General features: G+C 34.1%; 1 protein-coding gene across 3 annotated transcripts in view; it reads left to right on the plus strand.

Moving 5' to 3' along the window:
* Nucleotides 1-26,940, plus strand: part of NOVA1 (NOVA alternative splicing regulator 1) — a 155,532-nt gene that overhangs the window by 125,456 nt on the left and 3,136 nt on the right. For 2 of the 3 annotated variants that reach the window (XM_056346347.1, XM_056346349.1), the window contains exon 4: nt 515-586. The exons of the other annotated variant lie outside the window; for it this stretch is intronic. In XM_056346347.1, the coding sequence (XP_056202322.1) occupies nt 515-586 (72 nt within the window). The remainder of the gene's footprint in view (nt 1-514; nt 587-26,940) is intronic. 3 annotated transcript variants of the gene reach the window in all.

Consider the following 26,940-nt stretch of genomic DNA (forward strand, 5'->3'; position numbering starts at 1 on the left):
TCAGTATAATTGTTGTAAGGTATGGAACACAGTTTGCTGGCTATAGTCCGTGCTATAGAATGGTGCATTACAAGGTGCCAAAGTTAATGTCTCTGACTTCTTTCAGACGTTGGCTCTGTTTGTTTGTAGACTGATAACTGTTTCTAGTGTGCTCATTGAACTTGCTGGAATTTTTGTTTACTATAGTCTTCATTTTCCCCAAGAGGAGGAGAGAGGAAAGAATATATTCCTCATGTGGCCAGCATATTTTGAGTATTTATGTGAGTTCACCATCTTGATTTCAAGTCATGAATTTGTTTTTACATGCATAAGCATGCATATTTACATGCATTATTTATCTAATTGACTTTAAATTCCATTAAGTTCCAATGAGTAGGAGAAAGGTTTTGTCTTAGGCATTTTTTATTTATTTTAATTTTCTAGTTATGTTACTTTTGTTGGTTTATTTATTTTTTTAACTGTTCAGTCTAAGGCTTGTAAAGGTTGATTTGCTCCTGAACTGCTTTGTTCCCAGACATTGCCATCTTCCCCAACTACCACCAAGTCCTCTCCATCTGATCCCATGACCACCTCCAGAGCCAATCAGGTACAGTATCATCCTACCATCTACACCATACTTTTCACGGGTGACAGCTTGCAAACTGGAGAAAAAGATATGGTGGGTTAAGGATTTATTCGTTCATTCACATATATACACCCATAACCATAGATATCTTTTGTTAGAAATTGCTAAATTGAATGGAAAACATTTTTCTTTTTTTAATTTGTTTTGTTGTCTTTTTTAAAACTCTGATGAAAGCAAAGTATCTTGTAAAATAGTCTTTTTTAAAAAATTTGATTTGATTAATAAATAGCAAGGGTACATGCTGGTGTGTTTGTAGACAGAGTAACTCTTGGTACATGTATGTTTATGTATATATGCACACACGTATTTACTTCTTGGATCATTTATAAATTATAATGGAAGTACCTCTGAAACCATGCTTAATTAGCTGGGTATCAACCTAGGAATGGCAAACAGACTTATTTGTTTATTTACTTTAAGAATTTTGAAATGTGTTTGTGGACGGTAACATAGGGACCTTATTTAAATAGTGTATGCAGTAAGAAAATAGATTTGAAATGAAAATGTATTGATGAAGAATAAAGTAAAATCAAGTCTCTCTAAAAATATACTAAACACATCTAAGTAAGTTTAATTCATGTCTGATTTTTAAATGATTAGACTGTGGTTTTAGCAGTATTTGAATTACACTAATTTATTTCTCTTTTAACTGGAAATAAATATGTCCAGTTCATTATGTCCACAAATCATCATACTGTGTATCTTTTTGCCTTCCCTATGCAAATTGTTAAAGTTACTTCATACCATGCTTTTTAGAACTGATTCATGCTTAATAAATACCTTATTCATTTTTTTAAATGTACTGTTAAATTTAATGTACTTTGTGTGCAAATAATGTAACTATTTGGTATGTGCTAACAGTTTTTAACATACAATCTGTTTATTGAAGTTAGCTGAATGCTTCTATCAGATCCTGCACAAATTAGATCAAATACCAGAAATATTTTCTTCACAAGCTGATTTCGCTGGGAAGTTAACATTGTTATTAATTACTGATCCTCTGATATTCTGTGAGCCGTTTAGAACTTGCAGGCTGTATGAACAATTTAACATATAACAGAACGCAAGCATATCAAAGTGGTATGTCTTTGATCAACACATGTTGAAAGGGACATCTAATACAGAAAGTAATGAAATCTAGACAGAAATTGTACAGATAGAGGAACTACTAAGAAAAACATAAATTGTGATATTCCTCACTTCAATTTGAAAGCCTTCTTCATCAGCCTGCTTCCATTCCAGCAGTTTGGCTTCATCATCATTAAATGACAAAGATAAAATCTTTGCCAACAACTAGGGATATTTTATGAACACTCTGTTCAGCTTTTATTCTCTCGCTTAATTTTAGTACTTTGTTTCTTTTAATTAGAAGATTTTGAAAAGGTCGAAGGCACAGTTATTTTTAAAAAGTATTCTTCCTATTTTTCTTTTCTGTGTCGTCTTTCCCACTTTTTTTTTAATTATAACTGTACCACGATGATCATTATTTGGAGAAAAAGGAATAGGTGCTTTTATTTACAGGAAATACTGTTTGAGCATGCTGCTTAATTAGCATCAAAGTAGTACCTACTTTGCATCTGTTCCATGAATTTTGAATTATCAAAATTATAGTGTAGCATAGAAACTTTAAATGACTTCTTAATAGCTAAAATTGCTTATTTTTATAGGAAGTTGTTCTATGAGCATATTGTCAAGTGATATAGCTGAATGTACAAACTAAGGGAAATGTATGCTTTGTATCCTGCCTATATCCCACATTACATCTTTTAATGCATTTTATCCGTAAGCTCTGTTTAATTTAGTTTTTATACAAATAATCAAGGTCTCTTTTGAACAGCATCAAAAATTGTATATATGAAGAAGAGTAATGAATTCCTTAAGTGACTTTTGGACCTCCTTTTATCATTAACTCTTGAAATTTCTACTGGTTTATAATTATTTTATCCCTCTTAGTATTTCCTAGGGTTTTCTAGCCATTCCAGCAGGAAGCACAAAACACACGAGGCAATTAAGGCCTTGCTGTTCATTCTAGTGATAAGCGACGTAGCTGGCAATCGTTCCCAGGCTGTAGTAGTGATTAGCATTCTGCACCGGTGTATTGGCAAGTATCTGCACTGTGACTGTCACACGAACATAGGTTCCAGCACAGTAATCTCAAACCTGTCAGTAGTCATGTAAGTACCCAACAGGAGAGAATTAGAGAACAACAACAAATGTTTGGTTTGATAGATGACTGTATAAGATGATTCTCAACAGAAAAATAACCGTTCAGGTGTGGGGTTTCTCACAAGTTGTTGCATTTGGATAACAGGAAAGAGCTTATTTAACTGGATGAGAGGAATTTTAGCGTGAAGGCTTAAGATAAATGCACAGTACATCCTATTGTGTGGCTATAGTAGCATATCACGCTTAAGATCATTCAGTTTTCTATATCTCAATCGTGACAAGGTGATATTTTATCTTGAAGATTAGTAAGGCAATTAACCAATGTCTAGGCAATACTTAATGCTGGATTGCTGTTGGACTGAAATCTTTAAACTGGGTTGGAGGACTCCCCATAAGTTCTTGCAATTAGAGAGCTGTCGGGTGTGTGTGTTGATGAGCATACCTGATGTGATACTTCCTGCTGTACAAGCATGTCCGTTGTATGCTCCTGACAGAGCTTGCATAGTGGGTAGAACAATTTCTAGGCACACTTTTTACCACAAGAGGAAAATAGCTCTGCCAGCAGAGGTCAGAGGAAGCTGAGCAGGAAATCTGGTTTGTGTTATGCCTTCCTTCTAGTGACTCACTCTGCCGCCATTCAGATGAGATCATAACACCTTTGTATGCCAATTTCAGGTTTTGATGAATTGTTGTTTTTTGAAAAATCTAGTGTTCGTGAAATGACTCATTTTATCATTCTTGAGAAGCGGATAGTCTCTAAAATATCTTATATGGTAGAAGAAAACAGTTCCTTCAGAACTGTCATGTGTTTTATTATACGGAATTGCCATGGATGCAACAGAAACCTCTGCATTGAGGGTTTTTTTTTCTTTACTGCTTTGTTCCAGGAAGATAGACTTCTGTCAATATTATTGTTGCAAATGTCGTGTTTATTTTTCCAGTAGAACTTCCTTGGGCCTTTGTTCACATTAAAAATTCACATACTGCAGACTTCCCAAGGAAGAAAAGAACCAGAGGTAATAGAATTAGGGACATTTCAAATAACTACCCAACTCCCCACCCCCCTCTGCCTATCACTGAAAAGAACTCTGTACTTTTCTTTCTGTACTTTTAGGCCCAGAGCTTCTGTTACCCCCTCCTGAACTTTGTCAGCTTTGTTTATAACAGAACACTGGCAGACATATAGCTACAGTGATAAAACTGTTCTGCTGATGCCCCTGGAGCTGCCAGAATATATCTTTACTTCTATTTACCAGAAGGAAGAAATCAATTTTACTTTTCCACCGTACACTTCAACTAGGAATTTCACCTCAAAATTGGTGAATAACACCATAAGCATCATATAAAACATGCTTGCTTTTCCTGTGTAGTAACTTGCAAAGGTACAAGTTTTAATACTGATTTTAACAGTTAAGTGACATTCAATAGACAAGTATTTCTACAATTAAAATGTTTACATATTTTCTTTTGCTTACAAGATTATTTTTTAATCTGCCTGTTTTACTGATGTTACTATTATTTTAGAGGGAGAAACACAACTGATTATAAACCTAAGCTTTGTATTTCTCCTTTGTCTATTTGATACACACCTATAAATACAGTTGCAAAGCGTTGCATGTTTCCTTCTCCAGTCCTTCCTTTTTCCATGAGATTGATACTGCTGCTGACCTTTACTACTGAGTGTAAGAGAATAAAAGGCCAAACACACGTTCCCACTTGCAAGTGAGTCAGGAGAGTGATAGGTAGGAGTCCTTTCCTCTTCCATTATAATTTAGATAGGCTTAACCTTAGTAATATAATAGGATTTATCATCACAAACTCTGTGACATTAATTTACTATATAAACCTTCTTATTTTTACTTTAAGCACACTATTTTTTCCCATGGCTTTTGCATTTTTTACAACTATACCTTCTATGTTGCTTCTTTGTTGTTGCACCTGAAACTCTTGTTCTATCATTTAATATAGTGTATATAAATTTGCGGAGTGCAGATGTAGAATTTGTCCATTCAGTCCTCAAAGTTTACAGTTTTTTGGAGGATATCTAGGTCAATCTGGTTGCTGCAGTGTCTGTAATAATACTTTTCAACCTTTTTACATGATGGGATGGAGCCAGTTTTCTTGGCACTGCCTGTACCCAGCAGGTGCGGCACAAGCATGTGACTGTTAATAGTCTCGGTATTAGAAATTTATACTTTTGGCTTACATTATCTCTCTATTTTATGCAAAACCTATAGCTTGCAGTAGGATGTAATAGTGTATATATAACTAGCGTTTGGGGGATTAATTGATATTTCTAAATTGTATTGATTGATTCATATGCTCTCCCTCTTTCTGACTTCTAAGAACAGCCCTATCCCTGTCTGTAAAATGACTTGCAGAAGTTTAATCTTTTCATTCCTGATAAAGAGGTAGAATCTGAAAATAGAGGCATACTGTACAGCATACTGACAGCTTCTAAAGCATGATATGAACTCACACCCCTTGTATTTAATATGTGATTGTTGCGGGAGGTGGAAGAAAGCTTTAGGAAAGAAAGCTTTGTTTTAGTCTTCTGTTATCATTAGGACATGGAATTTTAAAATATGTATAATGTACAACTTCCAAATTATAAAGGTTTTTATCAGTAGATTAATCTTAAAATACAAATGGTGAGTTTTAATGATGATCCCAGGATACTAGATGGCCATCGTAGGCCACAAAGATACTGTCTCTATTTGCCTTGGACAATTTGATGTGAGGGTTATTTTAAGACCTTCTATCTTTGATATTTTAACTGTAATATTAATCTAATTTTAATGTCATTTCTTACAGTGGTATTGAGAAAATCTGTTTTCTTAGGTCTGTCACAGTTGGACTGATGCTGGATGTATCACTTGATATTTCCAAATCTCACTACTGTGTATTTAAAAGCAAAGTTAATATAAAGTTATTTAGCATTCTGATAAAAGGTGCTGTAGCATTAAAACCCCTCTTACTTTAATTTGATTGTTCAGAATATTTGCCATGGTAGATCTCTGTGAGATAACAATTTGACCTTTTTTCAACCTGTCAGATTGGTCATTGATAAATACAACAGTTTTATTTAAATCTAGAAGACACCTGAGTTTCACGCACAAAAGTAATATATGAAAGAGACTTCATCTAATAGACAAGGTTTCATATGGACCCATCACTAAAGAATTTAGTACAGGAGATTCTAAAATTATAAATACATGAAGACCACAAATACAATAAATTGTTAGTATATTAAACATGTATATTCTTGTAATTATGGCATAAAACCATTTTTTATTCACAAGCAGATGCATGAGAAGGAAATCAGGTTTGGTGTGGCAGTGGCAGTGGTATTAAGGAATGTAAGATAACTGTAAGAATCTCGTTGTGATGTTTAGGGGAATGGAGTTGAAGAAATAGGCCTTGTATAGTGCTGACTTTTTCCCAAACTTATGGTAGACTCTTGCCACCTACAGAAAAATTTGTCACAAAATTTCTCAACATAGCATATCTTTTTGGTTAAGTCTCAGCAAGGACTTTCATCTTCAGTTTTAATAGTTATTCAGCTTCACATTCAGAGTTCTTTTCTGTTCTTGCTATTGCTATCAGGCATAAGCAGTAATAATTTTGACTTCGCACTGGACATTGTGCGTTGTAACAAGTTTGAATAAAAGTTCTTACTTTAGTTAGAAAAACACTTCTTTTTCTAGTGTGAGAAAATCTTACATCTCACATTTGTAGATAATTTTATTGACTGTGAATTCATATCTCTGTAAAGTGACTGTTTTGATTCAATTTAATAAGACAGTTCCTTTTTTGATTAAAATTTGCCTATAGCACACTGTGGACAGCAGGTAATAAATAATGTTTCGGGTAATATAGCTGGAAAGGGCTAAGGAGAATCATTCTCCTGTTTAAGTGAGAGGACTCCAGCAGAGATTCTGGTGCTTCAGAGGTAACCTTTGCTGCTGCTCTTCAGCTGAAATGCTTCATTTCATGGCTAAACTCCAAGCAGAATTAACCTATACTCCATAGACTGACCAAAGACATTTTGTTCTGGTTCTCAGGTTTAATACATTCATTTTATATTTCTTTTGTTCTTTGACTGCTTTTTCCCAATATTTTGCAGTAACTGAGATCAGCAATTTTGTTTGCATTGTCTCCTATATATATATATATATATATATATAATATATATATATTAAATACTATAAAAACTTTTAAATAACAATTTTTAAAATCCTATATGCAAATCAGTTTGGGGTTTTTTTTTTACTCTTTCTTATTGTCTGAGTTTTTCCCCTTTGGACAACTGTGTAGGTAATTATTTGTGTTCATATTCCTTTATATTGAATGTATGTGTTTCCTTTCTTCTCCTCTCTCCCACCACATAGCAATTTTAGGGTTCACTGTTCATTGTTCCTGCCTTAAACGTAGGGGAAATGCTGTCAGGAGCATTCATGAGACATGGGGAAAGATGTAGCTTCTCACTGCTAAGTCTCTGAATACTACTGGCATATCATTCATAGGTTGTCATGAATGATCTGCCAGTTGCAGTCCTGTCAGTAAAAACATGCTTCCATGTTCGTGTATCTTGTTTTGATTTTATGCTTGAAAAGAATTAGAATCACTTGGCTTCCTATTCCATCCCCTCTTCAGAAAGGTATACTTTACTCAGCATAATGGACAGCATTGCTTTTCCTTTTCTATTAAAATGGATAAATGTCTTAAATCAATTTCTCCTCATGCTTTGAAGTCTACCTGGATGTTATATTTTTTGTCTGTTTTTTCCCCTATAGATATAAATAGGGACAAAACAAAAATCGCATATGAAGTTAAAGCTTGAAAAAAAGAGAAAACAAAGGAACAAACTAATTTGTTTATGTAAAAAAACAGCTTCTAACAAGATATTACATGGTCACCCTTGTTACGGATTTATGAAGACTTAGCTTATTACTGGTTTTAATTCTTAGCTTAGCCATATAGTTTAAAACATGTTAAAGGAAGGGACTAAAAGAGTTTTGGAAACATACTAAGATGATTTAGAAAACATAAATTTTACTGTAGTGTGACTTTAATGAGGCCTACTTTTGATCTCATTAATTTCCTTTTAGATCAATATTACTTCTGTGAACATGCTGAGATTTGGGAGAAAATTTGCTACACTTTCCTGTACACTTATTATTTTTGTGGGGTTAATTCACTTTAAAATATTTTGGAGTGAACATGTAAGAAGACAGTGTTATTTGGATTGAATGGATTTTGCTTTAGACTAACATGGATGTCTTCAAGTTGTTTAAGAGTTAAAAAAAATCTTGCACTGTAATTGAAGATCTTGTTCTTTCATTTTAGGATATTTGTAAATATGATATGTAGGTTTTGGCATTTGTCCATGTCCTTGTACTAAGAAAAGGTCCTATCTGCTTACGAAAAAGGATCATTAAACCCATAAAAGTTGGAGAATACACATTCTTCTCTTTGTTAAAATATGGTAGGGGTCTTCAAATGTCCTGTGCAAAGGGGTGTTCATTTTTTCCCATCTTCTGTTTTCCAGCTGTTTTAAGCATACTTCTTTTATCAATACAAAATGAAACTAAATATCATGTTATAAAGTGCCAGATATTTCCACATTCAAAATCCATCCCATGTAAGTTAGAGTGAAAGTTGGCAGCATGTAACTGTGCTGTATCCAAGATTGTCTTTGACATTGGGTGCTTAATAGTCAGGTTTGGTGACATACATTTTCATTCAGAACTAGCATCAGGAGAAAAAACCAACCATCTTCTAAGGTATACAGGCACAGAGTCACTTAGAGTGCTTTTTGCTGTTTGAACAACCCAGAGAAAAGAGAATGTCAGAGCAATTTGCAGAATGCAGAGCTGGATGTCTTTATTGCTTTTTTCTGCTGTGTACGGTATCAGTCACATGAAGGTTAGCCTCTAAATTTTCAACTGTTCAGAATGTAATATAGCAGCTCTTAGGGAGTTCAGAGTTTATGTGATCAAGAGTTGTATGAGAACGTGGAAAGAAATGTTGAGGTTACGGAGCTTACTGTTACACCAGGACAGATCCTGCACAGCACAGACTATAAGGTAGAAAAGACAATAGCATATTTTTCTGACATGTCAGAGGTAAGTTGACTGAGGCATGGTTAGGCCTAGCCCTAGAAGATCCTGCTTTGGGCAGATGTTAGTTAATATTTCCTTTGTGCCATCTGAAACATTATCACTTTCACTGGCTGTAGGAACAGTGCAACAGTGCCCTGCGCTTTCCTGCGGGCTCTGCGTGGGTGCATCGTCTGCCTTTTGCAAGCTTTGAGAGTTTGTCAGGTGGTCAGAGGTCATAGAGAAATGAGACAAACCCACCAATTAAAATAGGTATATCTGCCTGATTCGAGTGAGAAGGGAGTGCTCTTCATATACAAGTCAGTGAAAGAACCTGGTTGACTTGTTGCACTGTAGGCAATAAGAGGTGGGAGGTTTTTTCTTTTCCAGAGATAAGGTGCATTTGTTGCCTGTAGCATAGCATCCCAGACTTAACATAGTCAATACCTTTACCCTACAGTCAAAACAATATGTAGCTGCATCTTATTTAGAAGTGTTATCTTCCCCTAGTTTTGTCCTTGTGGTCATTTTGACATGTGTTGGTTTTGGGTTGGTGGAGGGGGGTGGGTGGGAAGCGGCTTGGGTTGGTTTGTTGTTGTGGGTTTTTTTTGTTTGTTTGTTGGGGTTTTTTTCCCCTGAAAATAAATAAAACTCCCTACAGGTAATAACAGTTATTCAGAGGCATAATTTGCAAGTAGTGGATCAGTGGGAAGATCCTGACCATAGGCTCTAATAAGCATCCTTAGAAATGCCCAGGGGCCGAGTCTGCTGCTGTGTTACCTCCCAGTGATTTACATTTGAATCTTTGCAGTCTGTAGTCTTGAAGAGTATTTGTCCCGCTGCACAGAGTGCCTGCTGGCTGCTTGACCTGTTTTCCCCTGCTTCTCAAATGGCACCTCCAGCCTTAGAGATCAGAGTCTTTCTTTTATTTTCTTTTTTTTTTTTCTCTTTCTTTTTCATATTATTAAACAATAATATATACATGAAAAATTTTTATTTGACTTCAACTTGCACCTGTGATCTGGATGGGATTAGAAAAGTATGTTTTAAATTTCTATTTCTTTAAAGTTTCTGAAAGCCTGTAGTTTGGCAGTTGTTCTGCAATGTAAATTCTTTCATGTTTCTAATGACCTAATATGATCTCCATGCTTCTCAGCTTTGAATGGTTATTTTTATCGTTCACTTAACCAAAACATAAATGCAGTAAAAATTTTGATCCACTTTTTCTCTTAATAGTAATGCTAATAATTGTGATAAATTAACAGCTGCCCCCATCCATGAGATACTGAAATGTAGTCTTCATGTAAGATCTTTTAAAGTGTTACTGCTTTAAGCAATAAAACTGGTTTATGAAATGGATTAAACTGTGATTAATGACATTCTTTAGGAAAGAGTACTGAAGCAAAATAGAATTCCTCCAGATCTTCTGCAAACCAGTGGTCATGTATAATAATTAAGTGATGCAGAAAAAAAGAATTCAAGTCAAAAGATAAGCAGATCTTTGCAGAATATTTATTTTCCATAATATATTTAAAATGTTTAGCAAAATAACTGTGTAAATATAGTCTAGAACCAGTATTATCACATTCAGGTTTAGAAACAGAAGGAAATAACATAGCTGTTAAAGTTATTTCACAGGTTATATTTCACCTGTATCTGAGCATTTAAGAGGCTGCTTTATATAAATTCATGCTTTAATTATGTCAAAATAATTAGATAATTAATGCTACACTTTAACATTTACATTAAAGACTGATTGGCTGTACACAACGTGTATGCATACACCAAGGGTTGTCTTTACTGCATGCAATTTCTAAGTAAATTGTATGTTATGCCTATCTCACATTAACAGGAACTCATGAATGAGGATAATAAGAGGAGATTACAACTCTGATGGGATGAAAGTTCTACTTTAAAATCTGAATTTAAGAATTTGATTTAGATATTACTAATGCCAATAGTCCATGTATGGTTTAGCATAAAAATATGGTTGAATATAAAGATGCCTTTCTTATAGGTTTATTTTTATTAAGGAGTCTAGTTACACAACATAAGCTGTACAATGACTTAACTACAAAAGTTATTTTTACAGCAGATATTTCATAAATGTAATTATATTCCATAGCCTGTGTACTATTCAGTATCTGCCATCAAACCAAAATGGAATTACTTAAATATCATATAGGTAGTGACAACAAGTTAACTGAATATATGTGTTGTAAAATAACAAATTTTTACTAATTGTCCTACCATTTACACTACTAAGACAGAAAGCCTTTGTTTCTGACCTGTCTGCATTTTATTTTCATGGTAAGAAAAATAAATCAATAAAAGTGAAAGAGAAGAGTGCAAACTTGTCAAGCTGAATATCAGAGGGCTCGGCAAAATTAGTGCTTTTTAACATCACCAAGATCACTTTGTCATTCCAAAAGCAATGAAAGAATATTTTCATTTGAAATATAAATTATTTTTACTGTTGAATTGTAAAATAAAAATAATTGTTAGCAATAATATTGCATAGTAATTAATACAAACTATAATTCAGATTGTGTGCAGTTTTATGTAAACTTTCTGAGATTATAATGCTTTTATTGAGCTCTGTCTAAAATGAGTAACATTCAAGATTCATAGTAAACATTTGTTAAAAAAAGAAAGGGACAAATGTATTATGAAATAAAAACTGGTTAGTAAATCTGTTGATTTCCTCATTTTTTCATTTTATCTCATTTTGAGACAGCTTTTTCATTTTTATTTTTGTATTTGTCAGTATCTTTTCTCTCAAAATAAAAAGAAATTGTAATCCTTGGAAGATGAAGAATATGTATATAGTGTGCGTAGGAGTTGAGACCAGGGCAACACTTAGATGCAAATTCTTTTTCAGTGTATCTTTAAAAAGATTTAAATCCTATTTATGAGGATGCTGACTCCAGGTTTATTCTTGGAAAGGTATTTTTCCAAGTTAATGCACACACAGAATTACACATAGGTAATATAGGTATAAAAATGTGTGATGTATACGTGTAAATACAGCCATATATAACATTTTTGCCACAAGCTTTAGTTTGTATAAGGAGTCTTTTTTTTCCCCATATGAACATTTATATGATCTGATTATCTAGTCAAAATTATTAATATGTGCAAGTTATCTATATTCAAGTATTGCCTGTGCCTAGCTTTTGTGATGTTTAATTAAATTTTACGTTGCTGATTATTTTATATATATATATAAATAAGATTGTTTCTTATTTATAGGTAGTTTTCCGTAATGAGATATGGCTCCACAGATTCCCATTGTATGAGCAATATTACCCAGAGTACAGATGTATGGAAACAATATCTTTTGCAAATATGTGGTTTAATAATAAATAAATATTTTCCCCACTGAACTAAATTTGAGTATGATCTAAATCCACAATCTTTGTGTTTAACAGGGAGGATGCAATTGCACCTTCAGTTGTCTCTTGTAATTACAGCTTCTTCTGAAAATCTAGGTTGACTTTCATAACTGGCTTGTGTTAGCACCTATCAGTCTTTTTGTTTACTCAAATACTTCCTAATTTCTGTCATTCCTTCCACTTGTTCCAGTGTTCTTTTTCTCTTCCAGTAGTAGTTACTATCTCCTTGTGGCTATCTTGGTTAAAAATGTGCGACTACACATTTACAAAAGGCTAAACCAGAAAGAAGATATACGTATAAATGAAACGTACACATATGAATCAACTTGGGTGAATGTTAAGTTCTAAACCAGCCACTTAACTTAGTTGTAGTTATTGATATACTTCCTGAGACCAGAAGCTTGATGTTCATGTGTTCTGTTCTCTGATCCTTGTCAGAGACATAATGTCAGGCTCTGAGAGGAAGGGTTTGAATTGACTTGTCAGAAGACTCTATTAACATTAGAGGGCTATGGAGTCCTGTAGTAGTGCTTATTAAGTTTGAAGACATCCACCCATTAGTGAAACTACATCCTTTTTCTAATAAAAGTTTCTGGTAATTACTATTTTTTTTTTTTTTATGACTTAGAAGAGATATGGTTATTTAAATGTTTTATCTCTAACTGTCCTTTACTTCCTTTCTCACTTGAAAACAATTTGCAAATAACGTCTGTGAGATAGCCTCCCTGAGAGTTCCATTGAGTAGTTCTTGCTATACAAAATTATTTTTTAATAGTTAAGCAACAGTCAATACAGAAAGGATCAAGCCTCTGCTGCTGGTCATCTTCTGCAAAGCCAGGGGTGCAAGGGAGCCATAGCCCTTGATACCGTTCATCTGGATAGTTTATCTAAAGAGACTGGATGCATTTTGCGTAAGCCAAATTTCTTACAGTTTTTCACCATTTTCATAGTGAAAAACATCATGAAGCTATACAGAACAATTTGTAGGTCAGAACACGAATAAATACGCTGTTATTTTCACTCAGCTGAGACATTAATGGGGTTACCGCAAGGATTTTAATACGTGTATCTCCCCTTCCTTCTGTTGCCGCGAAGAATGGAGAACAGAATAATTGCCCCAGGATTTTAATTCAAATAATGTAGAAGGGGATGTTAAGGTTTATTATTATTTTATTTTATGGCTGTGAAAACTCAAAGGTGTTTGTTTAGACACAGTGCATTCATCTTCTGTCATCTTTGTTGGTTGCTGCTTGCCACGTTCATTACAGTTACAATTTGAGCAATTAATTTATCGTTCCACTATGTTTACTTTATATGTATTGGTTGATGATATAGCTTTATCTTTCATTTTACCTTACAACTCTGCGATCCTGGAGTAAAGAGCATTGCAAAACTGGTGCCATGTTAGGTCAAGATACACCATTAAAAATTCCCTGTTCTGTCTTTTCTTATCTTTATGTGTGTAGCTAAATACAGGCTGAATATAAAACATATCACTTAGGTAAAAGATAAAATTATTTAAATTACTTAATATCATTAAGAGCAGAAATTCAGTTTCAAAGAAAGGTTGGGTAACCTCTTGAAATAATTCTGTAAGAGTGGTTGTGTTGGTTTTGTTTTGGTTGTGGGTTTTTATTATTATTATTATTATTATTATTATTATTATTATTATTATTATTATTATTATTATTCCATGATCTTGAAATGTTTAGAGCTTTCATTTGTTTTTGTGCATAAGCCCACTCATGTCTGACATGATTGCAGCTGTGAGATTCTAAGCCATGATGTGCCTGGAGGGAAGGGACGACTCCATTCATTGTGTCTGTATATAGTAGGAATATGTGCATGTCTTCCATATGGACTCATTTGCTTTTGTTTTTCTTATTGTTTTTAGAATCAGCTGAATTGCAAACAAACTATTTTAAAGAGGCACTGCCAAATAAGTAGCTTCTGTACTCTCTAACTGAGCTGAAGCTGTTCGCTAGATACTAAATGCAATAGAACTGTTTTTCCTTAAAAGTAATAAAGTATTATGGACTTGCATATAGAAGTATATAGGTATAGTACAGAAGTGTCTGTGTGTGTGTGTGTATATATATATGTAAAAGTATATAATAGTCATATGTTCAGGTGGTTTGGGATTTACTTCATGTATCTACATTTCTCTAAGCTTTTGCATCAAATCTTATGTCAGTGGGAATGGTAAGAAGGACTTTCTTGATTTTTTTGTTGGGTTTGTGGTTTATTTTCTTTTTTTTTCAGTTGTGTGCCTAGCTAGGTGTTATGAGTGTTAAAAATCTTCTGCTTTTTTATGAGTGTTAAAAATCTGCTTGGCTCTACCATCTCATTATGTGTTCAGGGAAAGCTGGCGTTTACGAAATCAAGTAAATAACTCATGAGAAAATTTTTATTTATATTATTCTTAGGAAAACATTTTGTCATTGTAGTTTAGTGATTGGACCTGACAAGGTACCTTCCACTCTTCTTTTTCATGTTAAATTGTTTGCAATAATGGACTTGATGAGAAGTAGTAAGTTTTTACAGAGTAATTATATCCCTGATAAATTCACAAATTCTTCACTACAGGATTATTAAGGAGACATTCAAGAAAAAGGACATGGACATACAGCTTTAATTTGGAATTGGCAAAGAATATAATCATTTGGAGTTTCTTACATGAGTATTTGAATTTAGGACTTTTTAAATCTAAATAAATTGGTTATTGGGTTTGCTGAACATGCAAGCATGCTTTGTGGACTAAAATATCTGCATAAGCATCTAGGGCTCTAACTTTAAGTATGCATTTTGTAAAAAATATTGTTAGTTCCTGTTTCATAGAAAATAATATGTCTAGAGTCTTGAGAAGTCCTGGAAAAGAAAGTACCTTTTTTTTTTCTTTTCTTTTTTTTTTTTTTTCATTGCTAACTGTCTCCCTCTGTCCATAAATTCAGTTCTTCTGAAACAAATTTCCTGCTTAATTGAAAATCCAGTTCTAGATGTCAAGCACTATACCAATAGTAATTTCCATGCCAGGGAACCAGTTTATATCTGAGAAATCAAGTCCTTCCACTGACCAGTGCTCGGCAGCAGAATTATGGATGGTTTCATGAGAGAAGTCTATGTTTAAATGTATACCTACCATATTATAGACACTAATGCAGAGATAATAATATCCTCTCTAGGTAACAGTTAAGAAAAATATTGACACTATTTGAGTACAGTAAAGGAAAAAGGAACTTAGATGAATATTGAAGGATGTACGAGTGTAATTATACAGTTTTTTTTTATTGTGCAGGGCAGAATTGAAATGCTTGGTAAATGATAGATGTTTTAGGCACCAAAAATAGTATAACCCCCTCCTTTTTATAATGTGGTGTCTAGTAAAATACTGATGAGATTGAAGTGGATCAGTGGTACCAAACTTTTTTTTTTTTTTTTTTTTTTTGTATTTTAAACAACAGTGACTGGCTGAACTTTACCTTTGTCATGTGCTTTTCCAGCAGTGCTGTGTTGTGTGTGGCAGCTGGAGTACATTCACTCGTCTCCCTAGTTTCCACTAATTATCCTCCTCCTTCTTATCTTTCCATCCTATCTTGGGCTTTAATTTTTATCCCAGAGACTGTCTTCCTCCTTGATGGGATTACAATTCACAGCTTTTAAGCAGTTACTATCAAAATTATCTTAGTAACTTCCTATAAGTGTCCTCTCTCTCAAAGAAATAATTGTTAAGCTCAGTTAAAAGTTGCATTGATTAAACTCTTCAATGTTAAAAAAAATATCAAAGTATAGGATTTTTTAATTGTTATTAGAGCAACAACTGATGATTGGCTATATACTTATACCCACTGGTTAATTTTAGCAGTAATATTTTATCCCTATATGTACAAAGTCCAAGCAAGAATCAGAAGAAACAACTGGTACGTGATTCTAAACTCTTAGTAGCTGTGATGAACTGAAGTGATTAAAATCTAAATGTTTAATATCAGCCAGCAGTCAAAACCAAAGTGTGTTTAGCAGAATTTATCACCATATCTAACACAGAAGATGTCTAAAGAATTTCTGAAATTCTACGTGACAACTGTTAGTAAATGCTGAAGGGTGGTTTATATTGCCATAGCTCTTTTGAAATAGAAATATTTTTTTAATGATAATTTACATACCCTTCTGATCTTTACTGTACTGTTTCCGTATTAATTTTATATTCTTGGAGTCTGCCTCGTTTCTCAGTTCAGAATAACGAGTTCTACCAGATTCTAGGTAAAAGCTAGTTCACTTTCTTTTGCTGCCTCCTTTCAATCTCTACCATTTTTTCAGTCCACAGCTTCTCACTTAAAACTGCCTTCTGTAGATGCTAGAGACTTGAAAACTTAGATTTTGTTCTGAATTGCCAAACAAATGTTTAATAGATGTGCTACGTATCTTGTAGAAATCAGCTGTAGCAAAGATAATCTGAAAACAAGAAGTGCTAGCATCCTTTTGGTCCTATTGATGTTATAAATAGATTAATTTAAAAATTTATTTCTCAGAGATTGATTTTGAGCATTCTTACCTGGAATGCTGAAATGTGATTTTGATTTTAAATTTGGATTTGAATCCTAAGTTAATTTGGATGAAGTTTAGTATATGTCCTGGTTTTAGCTGGAGAGAATTAATTTTTTTCAAGGTAGCCAGTACAGTGCTGTGTTTTGGATTTACTGTGAGAACAATGTTGATAACACACTGATGGTTTAGTTATTGCTAAGTAGGGCTTAGTCTTAAGTCGAGGACTTTTCAGTTCCCCATGCCCTGCCAGCGAGCAGGTGCACCAGAAGCCGGGAGGGAGCAGAGCCAGGGCAGGTGACCCAAACTAGCCAAAGGGATATTCCGTACCATGGAACGTCACGCTCAGTATATAAACTGGGGAAGTTATCTGGGAGGGACTGCTTGCTGCTAAAGGACTGGCTGGGCTTCGGTCAGTGGGTGATAAGCAAGTGTATTGTGCATCATTTGTTTTTCTTGGATTTTATTCCTTTCTCTCCCCCTCCTCTTCATTAGAATTATTATTGATATTTTTGGTAGGCGTTTTTGGTTTGTTTGGGGGTTTTATGTTTATGCCTTTCGTATCTCAACCCAGGGGTTTTACCTTCCCCCCCTCGAGGTCTTCTCCCCATCCCGCTGGGAGTGGTGGGATCACTTGGGAAGTGAGTAAGCAGCTGTGTGGTACTTAGTTGCAGGCTGGGGTTAAACCATAACAATATGCTGTTAAAATAATGCTATAATCTGGCAAGCCATGTCAGAGGATGAATATCTCAATGCATTTCTAATATCCTGTTCTAAGCTTTTATGTGCTTTAAAGTTCTAGTCAGCCTCAATGAAAAGTGTCATTGACATAGTAGTGGCAAGTCCCTTTGCGCATTTCTGTTGGCTGTCCTTTCCTCTGAGTTTAATTAAGTGACATAACTATATCATTTGCTGCTTTCATTTGTCTTAGAATCACATCATTGTGAATCTTAGCCACGTTTATGAACGTTTATACTGAAAAATGGGCACTGTTGAGTAGCTGTGAGGTTCTGTAGTGTTAACATTTCATATTGATCTTGAAAATTTCTACTCCAGTCAACGGCATATTTCAAAACACTCTGAGGTTTCTCTTGGACTTGTAGGTCCACAGCTATTCAAAAAAACCCACAACAACCAACCCTAAAAAATTGGAAGCCTCAGCCTCTTTGAAGTCAATGGGAAATGGGTTCCTAAGTATCTGTGCTTTTAGGCCATTCAAGAATTGCTATTAACATCATATGAGGTCTGTATGTTTCAGCCATATGATTTCTCCCAGTAACTGCTTTCATCAAATGTATGACTTCTAGTTAAAATATAGCATATAATTCAGAACAAGTTTATGGCTGATCTGCTGCTGGGGAGTACATGTAAACGTGATAGATGCAGCCTTGTAAGGATTCTCCTGAGAACTGCAGAAATGTCCTTGTTGTTTATGTTCTTACCTTCTTTTGCCTGAAGATTTTTCAGGAAAGCAATCAGCGCGGTGTTTCTTTGGACAATGAGTTAACAGCCATGAGGAGCCAATGTAACATCTGTAATTTTTGTGATTGGGAAGGCATAAAAAAAAGGGTAACACTGCCTTTGCCCCAATTTCGGTCAGGAAGATCAGTTCACTTTGGAGTCTGGAGTGGGCTCTGAGTTTGTAAGTTAGATCCTGTGTAATGCAAAAGGGCGGGAGTTTTCCTGATACCATCAGCCAGGCTTATTTGGTTTTAAAATAATGTACATTATTTACATTTTTTGTACATTACTTTGTATGAGGAATGTCTTTTCAGCAATTCCAATTATGGAATTACATTATATAGTGTCTTTCAGTTAGAAGCATCCCAGATTACTGTACTCAGTAGTACTGTAAATATTCATGCTTTTGTGAAACTCATCCTTGACTCTGTGGAATGCTGGCAGGTATTCAGAGAACAGCATGTAATGAATTAGATGAGGAAAAGAAAAAAAAGGAAATTTTAGATGGGGGGGAAACTATTGTGAATTTAGCTAGGGTTAACATTTCACTTCCACTGAAAGTGTCATTCAGACTTTACTGGCCAGAGCAGTTGGTATTCCTGCTTTCTGCTTTCTTAGATGTTTCATCTGAACAATGGCACAGTCAATATAGATGTCTGATTTTCAATGTTTACTACATCCTCTGCAACTGAGTGAAAATATATGATTTTTTGCTCCTGTATAATTCAGCATGTAACCAACTCATATTTTCTTTTTTAATTATAAAAAAAGTGAAAAGTATAAATGAAGCTCCTCAAAATACATTGCACTTCTCTGCAAATGTAATTTGAAACTCATGAAACATTAATGCATAAAATATGGAATGTTGTTTTTAGGCTACACAGAAAAAAATTAGAAAAGTTAAGTTTCTTCTCTATGTTATTAAAACTATGTATCATAGAAAATTAATGGAGGTTTGGTTCTCTCTGTTCCCACACTTCTGAATCATGTTTTCATGAGGGATAGTCATCAAACTAGTCATAGACTTTTGTGTGTGCATATGTGTGTGTAAATTCTTAATAATACTGTGTTCAGAAGTAGATAATATCATATATCAACCACGTGTATAAACAACATAATTTTTAATAGTTATTCTCTCTCCATCCACAACTTGCATGTGCACACATTTAGTAAAAACTGCTTTTGACAGAAGAATTATGAGTTAGAGCCTACACACACACTAGTGACCAAATGGCAACTAAAGCTTAGACAGATAATTTTTGTTTGTTTAAACATGATTTATTAATTCCTTGCTGTGAGTTTGCATTCCAAAACACAGTTAGGATTTGTATTATGTATTATATTAAAAAATATTAAAAGCACGAAAGAAAAATCTTAATGTTCATACTTTAAAGTGGGCAGAAACATAATTAGGTAGTAACTTAAAGAAGTGGGAGGTTCATTTTTCAGTCCCCCAAAGAGTCAAGTTTTAATATAAAATACTAATTGAAAAATGGTCTAGATTTATGCCAAAGCAGCAATTTGTGCTAAAAAAACCCAGAACCCAAACCCTACATATTCTTTCCTCTAGTAAATCTTTCTCCAGCTTTGTTCCAAGGTTGTAAGTCTCATGATTTCAGATGTATGTAAATTATTCCTGAGCATTTAAGCTGAAGTTAGGTTTCTACTGCATGATAGTTTTAGGACTAAAATGAAATAATGCCCTTGAGAAATGCAGCTTCAGCTGAGAGGAGTTCTGAGAACTGGAACAAAATAAACACTGTTGATAAACAGTAGAGTGGGAATCAGCCCAAAGTCCTGCTGCAGTCTATTGGCAGATACAAATAAATGTTTTAGAATATCCGTTTGCACTGTCATTTTAATTTATTATATTTATAATAATCTAGTGTGATTTTAACTTTAGAAAGACTTCTTACTTGCAATATTATTTTTCAATTGATTCATTTAAGTTTGACTTGAAAGAAACAGTAGTTATGAGAGCAGAAATACCACAAAGCAGCAACACAGAGAAACAGCAAAATGACATTCATCCTGCAATATTTTCAGGTAAAATATATGAAGAAAATATTAAAAGTATATGTGCTGTTTGTGATGAGAAGAAAGTCTCAGGAACACAAGCATGACTAGAAAAAAAAAGTGCATTACGTTGAGGAACAAAGTAGCAGATAATCTCTTCCTATAATCCAATTGCACTTGTTCACAGAATATTTCAGTTCTAGTTATCCTTTCATAGAAAGAGAGAAATTTAATTGGAATGGCATTTACAGAATTTAAACATAATCAGGGAAGATGAAGACTAATATGTAATCTAGGTTTATTTACACTATTTACATTATGGTCTAGCTAAATTTATAAAGAACTACTCATCTTTTTATGGATATTTGCTTATTTTTGTAACTAAACATCAAACAGACCATTAGAAACGTGTCTCTATTCCTTCAAAATATTTTCTCTGCAAAGAGAATGTATGCTCTTGGACTGAGCAACCAGGAATTTGTTCAGTGCACAGCACCTCTGAAAAAGTGAATTCATATTTCACCATATGTACATACCGAACCCAATGCAGAGCTATTGAAATTACTGAGAGAAATGCCACAAACTTCCTTGAGGGTATGTATGTGCAATCAGTAGAGATTTGCTGTGTGAGCCCGAGTCTGACATGGACAAATGCCTGTCCAGACCAGCCTAGTATTTCTGCCTGCTCTACACATGGGATGACTCATGACCTGTTGGTAGCTTGTCCTGCCTTGAACATGGAGTTGGCATTGAGAAAGCCAGGGACTTTCCAAGAGTTTTCAGATAAAACAGAGGCTGGCTGTAAATTCCAAGTGCATATGCAGGCATCATTTTGCCTGTAATGTACTTAGTTGTCTTTCTACTTCATTCCAGTACACTTCTATCACATCTTTTGTTGATTGTGATTTTTCTCGCAGGTTTTCATCATACTGCCACTTCAGTTTAAAGATGTTTGGCACGGGACTACTCACACCGATACAAGCCTACTGTAGCAGTGTGTTTAGCCTGCCACACAGAAATAATAGATGGCTCTTACTCTCCATTGACTGCTCTCTACAGGAACTTGTTCTTTCAGAATACCCTCTCATCAACTCCAAGCCTATAGTCAAATGAGCAGCTAAAATAGCATGGAATTTTCATAGGTACAGAATCCACAGCCCAGATGGAGTTTTAAAGAGTTTAAAGTAATTGATGAGCAATGAAGACAGAAAAAGAGACAAAATGGAAGATAGTAATTTAAATACAGTTTTAAGGGTTTACAATGGTTTGCTTTAGAGAGACTAAAATGTAGAATTGTGTGAGATTAGGATGAATTTGTTAGATTAGATGGAACCTTTTTTGGAAAGGTGTTTCTCTTTTAAGAGAAGATAAAATAACATTACCCAAGTACTTGAAAGATTTAATAGAAGGAAAAAAAACCAACTATTACAGGAGATTCATGGCATGAGTTATAATTAAACTTGTGAAAATAAAAGGAAAAAGGAAAGCTGAAAAGCTGAATAACAGATAAAAAAAAAACCTCCTTGATTCATTAATCTCTGTGCAGCCTCTTCAGAAACAAATCTATGAGGTGGAATAAGCACAGGATGATGCAATTAAATTATTCTGTCAAATTGTTCGGTTTGTTTTTTCTGAGTTTTGATGCTGTTTTGTATCAGCAGTGAGACTTTCTTTTCTGGTGTAATTTAGTGCAGGCATGTGTCACACCACCAGGTGAAGCTTTGAATCTAAAGCTGTGGGTTTTGGCCTCCTTGCATACGGTTACTCTTAACTGACATAGCCACATCAAGTGCTAATTCTCGCGGTCTATCCAGTCAGCATGTATTTCACCCTCCCACTGTATTTGCCAGGTAAATACTTTGTATAAGGTAGGTGGCACATAAGGTCCTAGTTTGATTACCATCCCCCACCTCCAACAACTGTGAGAAGTGAGGATATAACCAGAGCACATGTGATGAGAGAGGAGGGCAACAGAAGGCAACAGAAAACTGAAAGTGCTGGGACCCCTGCTATAGATAGCTGGAGGTGTTTACATGAGAAGAGTGGGGAGACAGGACATAAGGTGTTAATGTGGGTAGCAGTGCAGGTTTCGTCATGGTTCTGCTCTGCATGAAGTATTTTGCATGGGTCGATATGAACTTATAGCTGCTCAGTGCAGATTATCTCCTTGCAGCATAAGGGAGGGGAAGAGAAGTGGCATAGCATAATCACTGAACATCTGGCATTCCACAGTAGATGTTATTCAGCTCCCAGGACTGAGCCAGGACTTTCAGTTTGGTAAATCAGAGCACTTTTAGGCAATGCTGACGTGGTAGGTGAATGCAGCGTGGGGTTATGCAAGTGGGTTGTCAATAAATGGAAAAGGATTAGAGAATTAGCTGATACAGGAGTCTAGAATTTTGCAGCATGCAAGAGTGAATGTGAGCCACTAATGCTAAGTTAAAGCTATTTGAATTGTGTCCTCTGGACATAATGGCTGAGGTTCCTTAAGTACCGAGCAACCGCCTCTGAGGTGCAGAGTTTTGTCAGATCTTTGCTGACTTTGTTGGGCACTGGGGCCAACAAGCTGCTCTCCGTTTTAAGGCTTTCTTAAGCACTACAGTTTCTTGGGCTGTTGCACCTTTGTCAAGGCTTTTAAATATATAATAATGTATTAGCGAAAACAGATGCAGTGACATTACTTTGTTCCTTTTATTTTTGTTATAGTTTGATTTCTTTTCAGGGGAGAAGTATTATACCTGGTGAGCCTGATATTGAACTTGCTTATGTTAACACAAATATGATGAGAGTGATGCCTGTGGATGTAATTAATTTGCTTTATGAGTAAGCAAATGTCACAATTGGAATCCATGTTTTTTTATAAAATCTATTTGGCATGAGGTAAAGGTTGAGTTACTTTCATTTCTTTCTTCCTATAGCATTTGAAAAAAATTAAATTGCATATGTATTTTAAGCTTATGTTCATAATTGCTTTAGATGCTCTTCTTTTTACAGCACAAACTTCAATATAGCCAGGAGCATACACACAAGCTTGGAAAGCTAAACCTTCTTGCATAGTCAAAGCTGCCTTTACTGGATAGCTCAGAGCACTTACTTTGGGTAGTAGTTAGATTTCTTACTTCTGCATCCAAGTCACTATCTGAACTTCTTATCTGTAAAAGGGAAGAAAGAGCACTGTCCGATTTCCCTGACAGACAGGGAGTTAATTAAGTACTTTGAAAAAATGGTGGTTGTGCAGGTAACAAAATCAAATAGATAATCTTTGCTTTTTCAGTTTATGTTTGTATCACTGGAGTTGAGACCAAGAATTTTGTGGTATCATTTTATACCTTGTAACTTAAATGACCTTATGGATTTTAGGCTTCAACAGACAAAAAAAAAAAAAATTCTATTTGCATGATTTCATTTGCACTGGTGCCTTAGAGGGCTGTGGCCTAATATGTTAGATATTGTATTAGTGTACACACAACCAATGCTTGCCATAAAGAGTTGATATTCCAATATATAAACCAGAAAAAAATCAAGTGAACGCAGGGAACAGATGGAGAATTACAAATTGATAGCAAGATCAATACATCCTAAAAAAATCTATTCCTAAATATGTTTTGGTTTTTAATTATTTCCATTTTTTAATAACATTTTCTATCAGTTGACACAAATACAGGAATGTTACAATCAAATATCTCAAAATAGTGCAGCTGTTGCCTTCATTTCATGAAGAGCAGGATTTTACATGTGTTTTAAGCAAAATGCATACAGATGTATTTGTTGTGTTAAAACTGAATTTTGATTGGAATATATCTTTTCTGTGATACCTGAGTATAAAACAGCTCATGCATATTGTCTGATTTTTTTTAATGCATGTATATTTTTAGAAGATGTTTATATGTTAATAGGTGAAATAGTCACCTGGCAGGAGTTGTGTTTGAAAGGATGTTAGTGGTATGTTCCTATACTAAAACAATTTAAGAGAGTTGTCAGTTAAAACACACAATCTGATGTTTCTAAAATAGATAGAAAAGGGTATTTTTAGTTATTTCAGAAGCAGACAAACATATAACATATCAATCCAACAAATCCAAGATTTATTTTCCAAAATGCATCATAATTTGCATGTTGTTTGTATGGCTGAGTACACAAACATTTCTGCAGAAGGTGGGAGTGGATGGGTATGTAGGAGGAGATAATTCTTTCCTCTGACTAGACAGATAATTTTGTTGAACAACCAGAGCTGTTAGTGGTGAACCAAACAAATTTTTGTGATGTCAAGTGAGAAAAATAATGATTTCTTATTGAGGAAATTTTTCTTCTTGCATACAGACATTTCCTTCTTATTTCTTTTGGCTGAATTAAACCATCATTTTATTGTACTACGCCAGTCCTTTACAGTGATCCTAGCCATATTACAATTGTTTCATGTTGCATGTGTAGCTGTGATATTATATGTGCTATGATGCTGCCCTGAAAGTAAATATTCTAGATACTTCTGCAACCACATGTATGGTTGTGAAAGTGTATTTCCATACCTCCTTAGGTTCTTTTCTTAAACTTAAATAAGCGCTTGTGCCTAACTTGGTCAGAACTGTGCACACGGATTATGAAACCATGCAGGATCTGGCAAATCTCAGTTGTCAAAATCTCCCAAAGAAATTATTGCTATGGCTTAAATCAGTCAGGTAAATGTTTTCTATAGTATGTGGCACAAAACTATTATCATTAAAACTGTGCCATGCAATAAAAGATTTGCAGTTTCATTGAGTTTTCCTGGGTGACTATTTTTATACAACTTCACATTTTTGGAGTGTTGATTAAAAAAAATAAACCAATGAAACAAACAAACCCCTTTATTTATTTATTTATTTAAAAAATCTGAACATTCCTTATATTTAGCAATCAGTTAATACATTTTGTATTTAGGTCCTAAATGACAAATCAAATCTGAGAGGTTTCCTCCTTCTTCTAATAGGAAAACTAAAAAAGTGCACCTCAACAATTGCCAAATAATTTGGACTATGTTTTTCAAAGACTGAGGTGTCCTGACTTAAAAAATGAGTATGTCTATAAATACATCCAAAAAAAAAGTTTTTGTGTGTGTGTATATACATACAAGTATGTATATAAGTATATACGCATATTAAGATGTTTATGGTTTTATAGGATTAATTAGTATATGGGTGATCTAAATGTTTTTTCAATACCATACCTCTGTGTTACCTTTAGAATAAGTCAGCATCTAATATTTTTTTATTTATTCCATAGAAACCTTTTGTTTTCATGTCAATGAATATGAATGAAATTTTAAAGAAATTAAAAATTCTATGTATGCTGTAAAACAATTCAGTGCAAAATACAATATGGTATGTTACAATTTTTAATTTACATATTTTATAACTGAAAAATAGAAATGTTTCTCGACTTTATAGTATGCTGAATTTTCAAAGATTTTATTTTGATGCTATCATAACAACTGGAAATTTCTAAAATGGGTAAGACTAGAAAAAGCTTATTTATAGGGCATGCATTTTTATTTGTAACAAGTTTGTTTATAACAAGGCAGTAAAATGAGAATGTTAGTAATAACATTTTAATTGTATTTTGTATTGACTTGTTGCTGAAATTTTAGGTAGCATTTTGGTGAAAGGATTGACAAATTGAAAAGCATTACTGCTACATATATGCTCCACGAAACCTGGATGAATGGATATCAATATGCTAATGTATTTTTGTGAGATACAACTTTATATTAATTCAGTATCATGAAACAGATTGTACATTAAACTTTGAGACACAATTGTGAAATGTGTATCTAAAGATGCTATGAAAAATTATGTATAAATACTGAATTTTTACCTTGGGTGTCATTCTTCACTCAGCAATAAATCAATAAGAAATAAATTTTTTTCATTAATGAGGTTGCATCAGTTTGAAACTTGTTTAAACAGGAGGAAAGGTAGGATTTACAGGCAAATACCCTTTGTTTGAAGACAGTTTTATATAATTTTTAAGAGGTACAAGTGCCAGATTTTATTCTTTCAAAATCTACAGCATTTAGATATTCTCTCCTGCTGCACTTCATTTCCATAGGCTGAACAGTAACATACTGTAGCACATGATGAATTTCTGTATACTGAATGTGGATGACAGCTTGAACAATCAAGATCATGTCCTGTTCAAGACCAACTATTTTATCTCTCCGTGCTATACCATATTTGCTTCAACCAAGTGGGTTTTTTTAATTATTGTTACTATAGATGTTTTAAGGGAAGGCAATGAATTTCAGACACATTTTGTCTAAGAAGTTGCTTTGCTACGTTAACCTGGAAAGAGGAATCAGATGAGAACACTCACTTTGATACAATCTAAGACAGTCTTTCCATACAAGCATAATACCTGCATTTGCTTAATCTGTTGGTCTGAAATGTACTATGCTGAAAGCAGTATATTCTGTGGGAGAATGATAAAGATGGTTTTCCTGTTACTTTATCTTTTATTCTTTGTACTGTACATTTTAAAAATACAGCTCATCACGCTTTTTAATGTACTGCATTTTTAAAATACTTTTTTAACCTTTTCTTTGAAAAACATGGTAACTAACTTGCTTCATTCTTTTCCTTCCTTTTATAGGGTAGCAAAATAT

Source organism: Falco biarmicus, chromosome 7, assembly GCF_023638135.1.
Source record: "Falco biarmicus isolate bFalBia1 chromosome 7, bFalBia1.pri, whole genome shotgun sequence".
NCBI lineage: Eukaryota > Metazoa > Chordata > Aves > Falconiformes > Falconidae > Falco > Falco biarmicus.